This window comes from Manduca sexta, unplaced genomic scaffold (assembly GCF_014839805.1).
Source record: "Manduca sexta isolate Smith_Timp_Sample1 unplaced genomic scaffold, JHU_Msex_v1.0 HiC_scaffold_3153, whole genome shotgun sequence".
NCBI classification, from domain to species: domain Eukaryota; kingdom Metazoa; phylum Arthropoda; class Insecta; order Lepidoptera; family Sphingidae; genus Manduca; species Manduca sexta.
This window is the reverse complement of record NW_023594190.1, coordinates 1674-14541: the sequence shown is the minus strand read 5'-3', so window position 1 is coordinate 14541 and position 12868 is coordinate 1674. Positions and strand designations below refer to the sequence as shown.

Here is a 12868-nt window from a genome sequence, read left to right as displayed (position 1 = left end):
GAATCTATGTAAACAGTGAGCGCGTCCCACAGCCGAGCCGCAGGCACTTTGTACAATTGCATGACTTTGTCGAACAACATCGGCAAACCGAGGCCGGTGTACATCATTTCTTCGATGCAAGTGGCCACCAGCACTCGCTTCGTCAATCCTGTGCTCCTCGAATACGCGTACAAGATGAGCGTGAATAATTTGTCTTCTTTCGGAGCCACTTCGTTGTTGAGAAGCGGCGGGTCGTCGGGCAGTCGCGTGCAGAGCGGTCGAGGACATAATTTCACATACTCCTGATGAGTTTTAGGCTTCTTGAGCGCGTTGACGTAGTTTGATTGGCATTTGAATATCTTCCTTACCATAAAAGTAACAAATAAGTAACATTTAAGTTGAGCTGTTGGTATTTCATCTCGTCGTACTTCAACAGTAAGTCTTCCATCAACGTCATCAGCTGTGCAGTAAACGAACACTCTATGTTAGTCAAATTAGTCAAAAACAACACGGTTTTACCTCACGCATACACAAAGTAGTCGGAATCGCCGACCAGTTTCGACCTATTAAGTAGGTCATCCTCAGGGGCGAGTGCTAAGAGGACGTCGCGTCGCGGAGGCCTCTCGATCACTGAACACTCTATGGATATAGAGGGTTCGAAATCCTCAAACATTCGAATGTTTGCTCTTCAAAAGTTCCATTATCAGAGAATGTAAACAAATTGTTTTGTGGCGATGAAAAATCTCTTGCATGACATAACAAATACAAAAGTTTGTCACCACCAACGTTTCGGCTATACAATGTCTTGACGCATGATATATACGTTCTTAAGTCAAACTTCGACCGTTTGCCAAAGCCTTAAAATCATTTACTACGATGGAATCATGGAAGGTACTGATGACATCTTTCTAAGTGGACATATAGGTCTCCAGAAAATGTCGTCTAAAGGTAGATTTTCATCATCCATATTCGCGGCGTCTATGTTGTCAAGTTGGTCGGTAGCACCAATAGCTTTGAGAAATTTCACTTTCTTTGCGGCTATCACTTTAGGTAGATTTATCAAACTTTTTTCTGTCATCACATACTTGGAAGATGGAGTCAAACGGAGTTTTGGATAATCCATAACAATAAATATAGCGTCAGAAAACAACTTATCACACGGGCGATGACACAGACACCGCAGCGTCAAAATTACCACTCTAGTGCACTGCGCGGTGCCAACTGTAAAATGACCGAGGCAGGAGTCGAGGCGTCTTTTATAGGTAACAGAAGTTCGATAAGCATATGCCACAGTGTAAAACACAGTAGATCAATTAGAAAAATCGTATCGAAACCTCGTCGTGATGAGTGTTGTCAATTGTCATGTGGGCCTCCCCAATAGTAGTTTAATAAAGTGATTGCAAATTTCCGAAAATAAACATTATTTTTGGACTTATAAAAACGTGCCAACAAAATTCAATTAAAGCAGTGCGATGGCAAGTTTCTTCGTATTTAGTAAAGATTAATAATTGCTCTTCAACTTATATTATGCTAATAACTATCTCGTTTAAATCACTCAAATTTACGGTGTTTATGAACATATATTTTAACACACAAAAATAAGTTACGCAGTATTAATTTTGTTTATCGAGTATGCAATGGCATTTATTATTTATTAAAATTCGAAGTGGAATATTTTATCTGTTACTGTTAATACCAGAGAATAATACTCATTTTTATTATATTAGTACTAGATGCCTTAGTAAAACAACATGACATGTTAATGCGCTAAGCCCAAAAGCCAATGTCACTTCTAGTCGAGACGAATCACTCAGTTAGTAGTGCGGTGTCAAATATTAATTATTAAGCAATTGTCTGTAACAACTTTGTTGTATCTACTAATAATATAGAACTTTCGTTACGAATGTTTCTGTTATTTGAGATTGAAATTGTTTATATGTCTACATTTCCGAAAAACAACCGACGAAAAGAGCAGTACGTATATTTCTTAGGGTAAGTACACAACAAATCACCAACATATAAGACAACAATATGAAACATTGAAAACTTTACACAAAGGAATTCTAAAAGCACCATCTACGTTAGAAAGGCGAAACATGCGCACGCGCAGCTTGTAACGTTCGTATGCATACCTTAGACATATACAACGCAGCATTCAGTATGGCATTCGTCCGGCCACTTTTCGTATCTTACTGCATTCCTACGGACGTACACACAAATATTATTGTGCTTCCTGTTACACATAAGATTATAGTATGGCCCCGTGATTGGGCAAAACAATGACAAAACTCAATTTATATAGCGCCGCACTTTCATGTCTGTCGTGCGTATGTATATGTATTAACTGTAAACATTCATTTAACACAAGTGCAAATACATTCTGATTTAATTGTCCAAGCTTTCATAAGTAGGCGACTTGAACAGACTGTTAAACTTCAGTAACCAAGATATAACATATAAACAAAATAAGACAATTTATTAAAGACATACTACCATTAAGCAAAAAGCCCTGGATTTAACAATACTAAATAGAAAGCCATAACAGGGGTCTGCGAGGGAGGTATCACGATTAGTGTAAGGAGTGAGTATGGTCACGCCACTCACCTTCATCGGCATCCTGAGTTTCAGTATCTCGCTGTAGTCTCGTAACACTTGCACTGGCGCGTGTATCTGATCGACAATATGGTTTTATTTATTTCCAAATATAAGCGTTCCACTACTTTTAAAATAACCGATACAAAATATATTTCCAATAGGCTATCACAAATTTTGTCGCCGATTGTATTTGTATAACGAGTGAAATTCTCAAACACCCAAAAGTAACAAGCACCCATCATCAGTGTTGCCAACACTTTTTGTCTAATCCGGAAAATTTACTGATCAAACCACTAGAAACCACTAAAAGTAATATCTTCCGTCTAGAGGTGACTTTACCTATTGTGCAGAGTGGGCACTGCACACACTCACTGCTCGCGACACGTTCAAAGAGACATGCGTCGCTCGCGACACTGGCGCTCTCAAACAACCTGCGCCCGTGTAAGGCTTTACTTTACACAATAACTTTTGAGTTAATATTATCAAATTAATTAAAGATTACATTGTCTCCTAGGGGACGCCAAGGAATTTCTTGCACACGGGCGCCGCATGAGCTAGAGCCGCCTCTGCTTCCGTCAACCCAGTAGAAATCAACTAATCGTCGTATTTTCCGATGACTATTATTACGCACTGAACCACCACCTTTAATGCTAAATTCGCTAAGTTGGCAACATACCATCATACGATGGTGCAGGTCACATACCATCAGGCCAGTCTTATGCTATAAAAAACTAATAACGAGTTGGTATACCTTAACAAAGTGCAGCCCGTGGAGTCCCTCAGGAGCCTCCCTTTCGAGCTGCAAGCCATCCTGCTCGAGGTTGTGCTCAAAAATGCGCCTCTGCTCGTACGCCTCGGGACTAGTCGCGTCCTCTTTAAGCGACTCCCACACCAGCACAAAGTCTATAGACCGAACTCCGTCGTTGAACGTGAGTGACGGGTTGTTATGTATGCCGCCCATTACGATCCTAAACAAAACATTATTATTTGATACTTCATAACTTCTGTGACCAAGAATCGCGCTCATATTGATTGCATCAAGCTGTCTACTTAACTATGACCAATACTTGAAAATTTATTGACTCACTGATTTCAAATATTTGTGGATTTTTTATTACATGATAACACCGGAAATTGCATATTTTAGAGATGTATCCACTTTGTAGTGCTATAATGAATCTTGTTTTGAAAAGTCTTGTTCACTAGTCTTGTGTTCAGATAGATGCGTAATTTATCAAAACAAATACTATGGGTATTGAATATTGTATAATTCAGATGAGATTTGTATAACGTTGAAATAATTAACGTTTCGTTTCGTTAACGTTCAAGTATCCACAGAAATTGCATTTGTAACATGCATATTATTATGAATGAATAATAGAAATGCAACTTTTAATATAAACTTCTATATTACGTATTATCGTGAATACCAATTGCATTTTGTATTTGGTATAGGTCTGCATGTGTAAAAGTGCAATAAAAGTATATACCAAACAAAAAATCTTTACTGTTGGTTTTACATAACATCGTAACACTTATTACTACTAAGTAATGACTATTACTAACGACTGTGCTCGCGTAATAAACTCGTTCATCATTGTTGCTAACATTTTAATTGTGTGATATTCTTATATTATAACAGCGACATAATATTATGCCCTCGAGTGCTCGCCGGATCACAAAATTAGCTGAGGTGTCACTAGTGACTAGCCCCGACGCTTCGGCAAAGTGAATGAGGGCACGGTTTTCGCCCTAACTTCGCTCTTATGTCTACACGCGTGTAAGTCGCGTATCATAAATCACAGCTTTGTCTTAGAAAATTGTGTTTTAGTGTTTTTATTTTGTGTTTAGGCATCTTGATGTAGAGCATTCTTCATTTTGATACCCACCACACTAGATTAATATCAGTCCTGTATTATATACTGTCCGATTGTTGAGCACGGGCCTGCTCTACTACCGAGAGGGATTAGGCTTCAGTCCACCACGCTGGCTTAGTGCGAATCGGTAGACTTTACACACCTTCAAAATTCATAAAAAGAACTTCTCAGGTATGCAGGTTTCCTCACGATGTTTTCCTTCGCCGTTAAATGTAAGCGATAATTCACAAACAATACACACATAGAAAGAAAAGCCAGAGGTGTGTGCCCTTGGGATTAAAACCTGCGGACATTAGTCTCGGCAGTCCGTTCACCACCAAACTAGGCTGTCGCCGCTTTTACCACCACACAACATTGTAGGGTGTTTATTTATTCATTGAAACCCGATAATAAACGTAATCGTCTGCGTATCAACATGTGTCACCACAATACAATAGATTAATATAATTCTCCAATCGTAGCCTTACGTTCGCATTGACATACATATAGGAATCCATTTAAACTGATTCTTAAGACACTTACAATGTAACTGAGTGTACCGTAAATGAATTGTTTATTTATTAATAAAATATTTAATATGTTAAATGTGAGTACTTAGTTATTGCGTTTAATGTTGCCACAAAAATGCATGCAGCCCAACCCATATCTTCCATTCAAATACAATGACGAAACAGACACGAATACAGATTTCCACTTTTATATCAATACGTACACATAATCGCTGTATAGAATGTACAAACACTACACATAATATATAGACATTGGTAATAGCGCACCAGACAGTAAAGACCCTTATTAACGTCATAATGGCTCTACGTGAATAATTAATTGGATACCAATATGTATAAATATTACTATTATAGTTCACTAATGTTTGGTGTTACCTTAATATAATTATAGATTCGGTGCAAAATATTTCGAGTCACAAATGTCTCATCAAATTTCCGTAATTACTCACGAGCAGTGGTTTGCGACCGTCTTGGCCTTGCCGTTTACCCCACCCGGGAGAGTGGGCGCCGGCTCCCCGCAACCACACTCCTCGGCAGCACGCGTTGACGCTTCGCTACCGTTGTCCCTGCAATTATCCTTCATTTGGGGACCAGCGAACTAATACCTGTTCTTTAGAACGCATGTCTCCATCCTGAATATGTTTGTCAACCCTAAGCGTATCCACTATGACGTCACATGGCATGCAACATAATTTATAAATAGGTATTACATATTAATTATCGTTTACATGTTATAAATATATACAGGGAAATAAGGCAGTAACAGCCGAGCCCATATCGAGCATATGGGCACAATCAGGGACAGAATTTCTGTGAAATTTTCGTAATTTACCTAATAGAGGTTGAATTTGATTGAATTTTCCCAGTATGTCGAGCGCTTCGCATCGACCGTGAAACGTGAGAATATCACATAAAGCCCGTGTGGTCGATATGAACACAGCTAATAACATCTGTCGAGGCATCTTTTGCAATACAACAATTATTATAAATCCAAATATTATTCAATAAATTATTATTTTTGATGAAATGTGTTGCACCCATCCGACGACAGATGTCACTAGAAGTAGTGACTTACATATGCATTTGTATAAAGTAATTACTCCTGCTTGAGAAATCTAGCGTGTGGATCTCGATCCTGGACGGCAGGATGTCGTTGCCAATGTAAGGTAACACCACCTTGGGGTAAAGGCTATCTGAAAAACATCAGGTTCCTAGGATCTGTGATTCTAAAGCGCTTTTACCGTTTCGAGACAATATTGGCAGCGGAACAATCGATTTATTGTCACGGTAACAATGCTTGGGACATGATCTCATAGACTTTGCATTTAATAATAAAGGGTTCATATCGTGCAATAAGGAAAACAAATATTTTACACAACTGTAATTAAAATTATTAAGTCATAATAAACAGTGCAATAAATAAGTTTAGTGGAACATTAAATCTTGCAATCGTTAGAACTAATAACTTCTACTTGTTACGGATGAATGAGTAAATTTAATGAAATTAGTAATTAAAAAGCGTCTTATGTTATCTTTTCCAAATGTATGATAGTAATAAACACTAGATTTTTTTTATTTGAGGTATAAAAAAATAAATACACAAACCATTCACCCGTAGTCTTAACATTATATATAGCTAAGTGCAAATAATGTCCTAAGTTAGAAACTAATAGACTCTTGTTACCACAAGACCGAAACCCACAACTATTACAAACATAATATTCACGGATGGAAATTATACAATAATCAACTCGGATCGCGAATAGAACTCCTTTTAAAAGCAGCTTCTAGCCAGCCTTGTGCACCACGGATGCTCTTATATTATTATTTTATATTTTACAAACGATTTTTATTTATCTTACACCCTTAAAAACTTATAAATATATGGCTGCCTAGGATAAGGAAAAATAAATATGAGAAATCGTCAAATTAAACATTTCATGTATCGAATACTCAGATATAAAAAGCGTCAGTTATAGATCTCTGAAATTTATAAAACCGAGCCATAACAACGCTTAGGCAGTACTATTAACGCATTTTTCTTCAAACCTGTATAAAAATTGTCTATGCTCAAAAAGGTTGTGTGTATAAGACGAAATATATGTTGTCGGCACCGCTACCCGCAAGAGTTTGTGAACAGAATCCGTCGCGCGTCTGATGCTAAACAGTAAGTACAGCGACCAACAGTAAATAAACAGTAGCAAAACTGTCCAGTCCCCCTAAAATTTAGCATAACAAACAGGACACGAAGGTGCGTGTCGTTTAATTATTATATTTCTAATTTGTCAAGAGACCAAAGCGAAGTCACGTGATTGTCTCTCGACCAATCACAATAAACCGACACGGACTTTCGTGTCGTGTTTTTCTTATACATTCTAAATAGGCAAAATATAAAAACAGAAAGTAGTGTATGATACAATGTGCCTATCATTTTAGAAGCTTAGACTGAAGTCTCATAAACCTTTAAATATGTCTTAAATGTACGTGTTACCAACTAAAAGAAATTATTACTTGCAAACCACAAGGTACTAGTCAAATAGGCGAGACGTACAAAAAGGGCCAATACGTTTTAAATATCACCCCAATAATAAATATGCATCAATAAATTTATTCAAAAACTAAACAAACAAAATTAGACAACAATATCGAACGAAATATTCCCCTCAGCAAACTAAACAAAATTAGACAACAATATCGAACGAAATATTCCCCTCAGGACTGACTTATGTTAATTTGTCTTCCCTAACAAGGTATATGTCCTTTTATTACCAAATTGCTATAATGACCTTTAAGCATTGTTTACTAAGAGGCAAAACATCAAATTCAATGAGTCCACAATACGTAAGTTATTAGCGCATATACTCTAAATTCCTTTCATAATAGCATTAGTACGAAAAACAGCTAACGAACTGAAGCAAGCTGCTGAGGTCAATGTTACGTTTTTTCTACATTTTCAATATTCTGTGGGTTATACGAGAGTGATTGTAGCGCATGTAAGCTCGGATGTAAAAATATTTAAGCAGAAACAAATAAAATAATCGTAGCATGGTGCAAACAGATATACCTAGTCTTGCCATAAATATTGTAATAAAGAAAAAAGAAAATTGTTAACTGCAAATAACATTTATTACTTTTACAGTGTGTCAGTTTAATACATAAATATAAAACAATTAAAAATATAAAAGCTTATTCGAAGTGGTCTCCATTGGCTGCAATACAGTCCTTTAAACGATGAGGCCAGTTATCAATAGAAGCACGCACTCTTTCCATGGGAAAATTCTTCACTGCCAATCGTATAGATTGTTTTAGGGACTCCAAATTATCATGGCGTTTAGAGCAAGCTGTACTCTCTAAAACTGACCACAAATCATAATCCAGCGGATTAAGATCGGGACTAGACGACGGCCAGTCTTCAGCTCTGATGAAGTCCGAAACGTTCGATTCCAACCAAGACTGCGTGGACCGAGCTTTATGACCCGGCGCCGAGTCTTGCTGGAAGGACCATACTTGGTTATTGAACATGGTGATGTTAAGGGGCTTAACTACCTTCTCAAGAATGGTATCTTGATACACTTGTGCCGATGTTTTGATACCTTTTTCACAAAAATATGGCTCAGTCACTCCTTCATAGCTAACACCCCACCAAACCATCACTGAAGTCGGATAATGTCCACGTTGCACTCTGTCGACTAATTGGGAAGCTTCCTTAGAGCTTTGAGCATAAATACGGTCATTTTGTTTGTTAAAATGTTGCTCAATTGTAAAATTTTCTCATCCGTAAACAAATTTTTTCTGTGACCTCCCTTTGCGTACCGCTTCAGTAGTTGTTTCGATTTTACCACCCTATTCTTCTTTAAATTATCAGTTAAGAAATGGCCAGTGCGTCTCTTATAGGCTGCAAGTCCTAAGTCATCTTTTAAAATACGCGACATGGTTCTAGGTGCTATCTTCATTTCCCGAGATAAAATCTTTTGCTTTCGGACAGGATTTCTTCGAATTCTTTCCCTTACTGCTTTGACCACCTTTTTCGTACGAACACTACGTGGACGGCCAGATCTTTTCTGTCACAAACAGAGGAGGTCTCATTGTACCTATTAATAGCCCGGTACACAAACATTTTACTAATACCAAGTGTATGGAGAGTTTTAAAATTGCATTTGGCTCCATACCTACTTTGTGTAATGCTATCACAGCGATTCGGTTCTCTTTATCACCCCACACCATTTTAATATCGCAAAATATTTTACAATGTATTGGCGCCAAAATGAGAAAACACAATGAACAATCGTATAAAAATGACAGATTCGAAATTCAAATGTAATATTTTTTTATAATTAAGTGTAACAGTATTTATGGCCAGACTAAGTAGATATGTGCATCATTTTATTTGCGGTTTATGTTTAGAGCCAAAAAAATGGTTATCAAATTCTGCGACCTTAATATTTTCATCACTTCTATGTAAACTCCTACTACCTTACTAAGTTACTCAAACTCTTTTCTAATCAGTTATACTTAAGATTCTTAATAGGTATCTATGTAAAGATGTCCACGAAGTTTCATTAACGTGAAAATCACGCAGAGCGAAATAATGTAAACTATAAACTCTACCATCCATCATGTTTTTTTATGCTTTATGTTGTATCAAAGCGGCAGCAACGTGAAGAGCCGTGGGTTGAAAGAATAGGTATTTATTTATAGAATTATATAGAGCCGTACTCGACGACGAGAGGCGCGAGCGGCGGAAGGCTTTATGCAAATGAAATGGTATTCTGTCTCGCACACGTCTCGCCATTGCTCCCGCTATGGTCAATAATGCCTTACATCAACTACGTATTCTTAACAAAGCTATTTATCGCCCAACGCTACAAACATGTGCTGTATACACTAACTAATACTCGAACACAAACCATAAAATTTTAAGGCTCTAGCATACATAAAAACATCAAACAACACATAGCCAAGCGAACGTTAGTCACACATTTAGTGATGACTCAGGCGCCTTAGTCAACTTGTGAATTGATGCGTGATGCGTGCAGCTCTCGACTCACCGATCGGTGTTCATCTCTTGAGACAGATTGTCCTGGTAGTTGCTCAGCACGGACATGGCCTGCAGGTCACCCATCTTCTCCTGCTCCGTTTTCTCCGTCTGACCCAAATATAGGAGCCAATATAAAATACATATCCAAAGTATTGGCACTTGTACTGATTTATAAAAATATTATCTGTATGCTCGGTATGATATATAAAATATTCTACATATTGAAAATAACTTCTACTTGACAGAAAATCTCACTTTCATTTATAGAATCCCAAATCTAACAGATACTTTATATTAGAACCTACTTCAATAACACCATTCAACATTACTATTAGTCGATTTATCATTATTCTTATTTAATTGCAACATTGTAACAATTGGCAGGAATTATTAGTGCAAAATACTTATAATTAGGAATGGAATGGTCAGGCGAGGCAATGTCCGCAGGTTCAAATCTTAAGGTACAAAAATGTAACTTTTCAAAGTTACCTGTGCTTTGTTTATAAATTATCGTCCGCTTCGAAACATCGTGAGGAAACCTACATACCTAAGAATTCTCCAAAGTTCAAGGATATGTGAAGTCAACCAACCCGCACTAGGCCAGCGTGGTGTACTAAGACCTAATCCCGCTCAGTAGTAGAGAGGCCCGTGCCCAACAGTGGGACAGTATATAATATAAGGCCGGTATTATTACATTACCTAGATCGAAACTCTTTCAATAGTAAAGGAGGCCTGTGCCCAGCAGTGGGTATTATTGAAGACTTCAATGCCTAACAAAATAATATTGACGCAAGCATTTACGGCATAGGTACTATCATAGATTGAATATACATGTGTATACGAGTAAAATTTATATTTATGGATAGTTCAAACAAATATTTACAAAAATATATTCATTCGACTCGAGGGGTAATCATATATCGTCAGACGACATAATATTGGATCCCACTCCACATACCATCAGTTGTAGTGGGGTCTATTTCTCGTGCCCGTGTAAAAAAACATTTTATTATTGTGTTCTGATTGAATGATGCAGTTCAGTGATTCTGGCTGTAGTTAAAGAAGACAATCGAATACACGAGTCAATTAACGGTGAGTGATTACTTCGATCATTCATGTTGCGTGCATTGGCATTTAAAAAATATCACTCAGATAGATATTTAATAAGTTTCCGTCAATCTCATCAAAAGAGTGCCAGTAGGTGCCAGAGTATACACAATATGTCTCATTCTTACCGAAGCCAACAAATACACGGCTCTACTTTACGCTAAGACCCGGGATAATCTTTCACTTTTGCCAAGTAGATTCACCCAATAAAATTAAGGAAATAAATAAATCAAACAGTCGATCATAAGCAGGTATATATTAGATGTTATTTACGATTCTATGCTAACAAGCATTGCAAAAGAGATTTTAGGTGTGAGGTCAACAGCCGCCGTAAGAATACTATTGCGAATTGTCACTTTATAAAACCTTGTCGACACTCCAAAACGCACTCGACAACATCCAGCATTATCATTATGTGCACGGACGTAGTGCGTCACACAATTACGGAAAGATTGAGTTCCTCGTATACGGATTAAAATAAATATGATTCAACTAAATGTACAAAAATACGTCTTGTTCAAGGCATATTTTTTGTCTATTCCATCTATGACGTTGTACCCGAAAGTCATAACTGTTACAAATTAATTTCCAGTATTACTTTTTTAACAGAATAGCCACGAACTTGGCGTCGAGTTAAAAACAGTTCAAGTGACGAAAAAGATGTCCGTCGCCGTTCACTCGCCACCGTACCGATCAGAGGCACTGGGTCTGTCAAACTAGTCGTCGATCCCGGCTTAACAAACTAAATGCTGGCTTAAAATTCGGTGACAAATGTCAAGATAACAAAGAACCTTAAAAATGTGATAGCGTACTTTACGTTTCGCGCCCGCATGACGCCGATTCATTCTCAAAACGGTGACGTCATACATTATATAGCACAACACTTCTACGACATATCTGTACATGATATTTGGTTTTAAAAAAATCTGCATACAACCGGCGCGAGCAATACACAGCGACCTTGCGCACTCGACTGAGCTCCGTCAGTGAGTCAGTGTTTGAACAGCCAGTTGTAGGAGATAGATCATGATAGCCATCACATTTTCCGACTTATAGAAAAATCTTATGTAACAAAATTTCTTTTCACACTCACTAAGTTTTTTGGCAACATTTTTTCAATCAGCACCGCATTTCGTCGTCGTTTTTTCGTGATCAGTGAACGTTCGCTTTGTTCCGACGTCAAACACTAATTTTGTGTGAAGGTAAATACTTTAATGGTTGATAAGCGCGCACTGAACAACTTTCGGGGCGCGATACGTTTGGAAAACAATTTTATTACACCGCATTCACATGAGCGTCGAACGTCAAACATCAGTTAATACTATAAATATCTAGTCAATAATTATCTTTCTCACGTCCAAGCGTTGTTGCATGTTTTTATAAACATCCATACACTCTTTGTTTAAAACACAGTGAGTTTTATAGAAATCTTTTAATAAGCATTAGTAAAATTGTTATTGATATGACCATTTCTTTTTGTGCCAATAATAGCGCTTTACCGACTAGGTAAGTATACCATCCAAAATAACCAAGTGGCAAATGATGAGAAAGTGTTCTTATACTTACTATACAATATACATAATTAGTTTTGTTTGATGTTTAAAGCATCAACTTAACATAAATAAATATTCCTGTCACTCACGGATATAAAATATATTATTATGTGATTAGGCAGCCACAGTACATCATCCTGCGATAAGAGTTATTTCATTAACGAGTATATGTATATTTTCGTTGAATTATTACTTACCAAGTATATTTCT

General features: G+C 37.2%; 1 protein-coding gene across 4 annotated transcripts; it reads right to left on the bottom strand.

Annotated features, from left to right (window-relative positions):
• Positions 1-1974: 1974 nt before the first annotated feature.
• Positions 1975-12232, bottom strand: LOC119192779 (anoctamin-5-like). 4 transcript variants are annotated; one of them, XM_037446540.1, is made up of 6 exons: positions 11918-12161; positions 10009-10106; positions 5410-5526; positions 3326-3542; positions 2584-2649; positions 1979-2179 (listed from the first exon to the last, which is right to left on the bottom strand). In XM_037446540.1, the coding sequence occupies exons 1-6, from the start codon at positions 12035-12037 to the stop codon at positions 2135-2137; spliced, it is 663 nt and encodes a 220-aa protein (XP_037302437.1). In that variant the 5' UTR covers positions 12038-12161; the 3' UTR covers positions 1979-2134. The 4 variants fall into 4 exon arrangements, with proteins under 4 accessions (XP_037302440.1, XP_037302441.1, XP_037302437.1 ...); XM_037446541.1 differs by lacking the exon at positions 11918-12161 and adding an exon at positions 12199-12232 and having other exon boundaries at positions 1980-2179; XM_037446543.1 differs by lacking the exon at positions 5410-5526 and having other exon boundaries at positions 1975-2179; positions 11918-12165.
• Between the last annotated feature and the right edge of the window lie 636 nt (positions 12233-12868).

Excerpts from the sequence above, each read along its gene's own strand:
- LOC119192779 (XM_037446540.1), bottom strand. The coding sequence starts at position 12,037 with ATGCAGATTTTTTTAAAACCAAATATCATGTACAGATATGTCGTAGAA. Across the intron at positions 10,107-11,917 it reads ATGCGGGCGCGAAACGTAAA|ACGGAGAAAACGGAGCAGGA; the intron begins GTACGCTATCAC and ends TATTTGGGTCAG. Across the intron at positions 2,650-3,325 it reads ACGGGCTGCACTTTGTTAAG|ATACACGCGCCAGTGCAAGT; the intron begins GTATACCAACTC and ends ATTGTCGATCAG.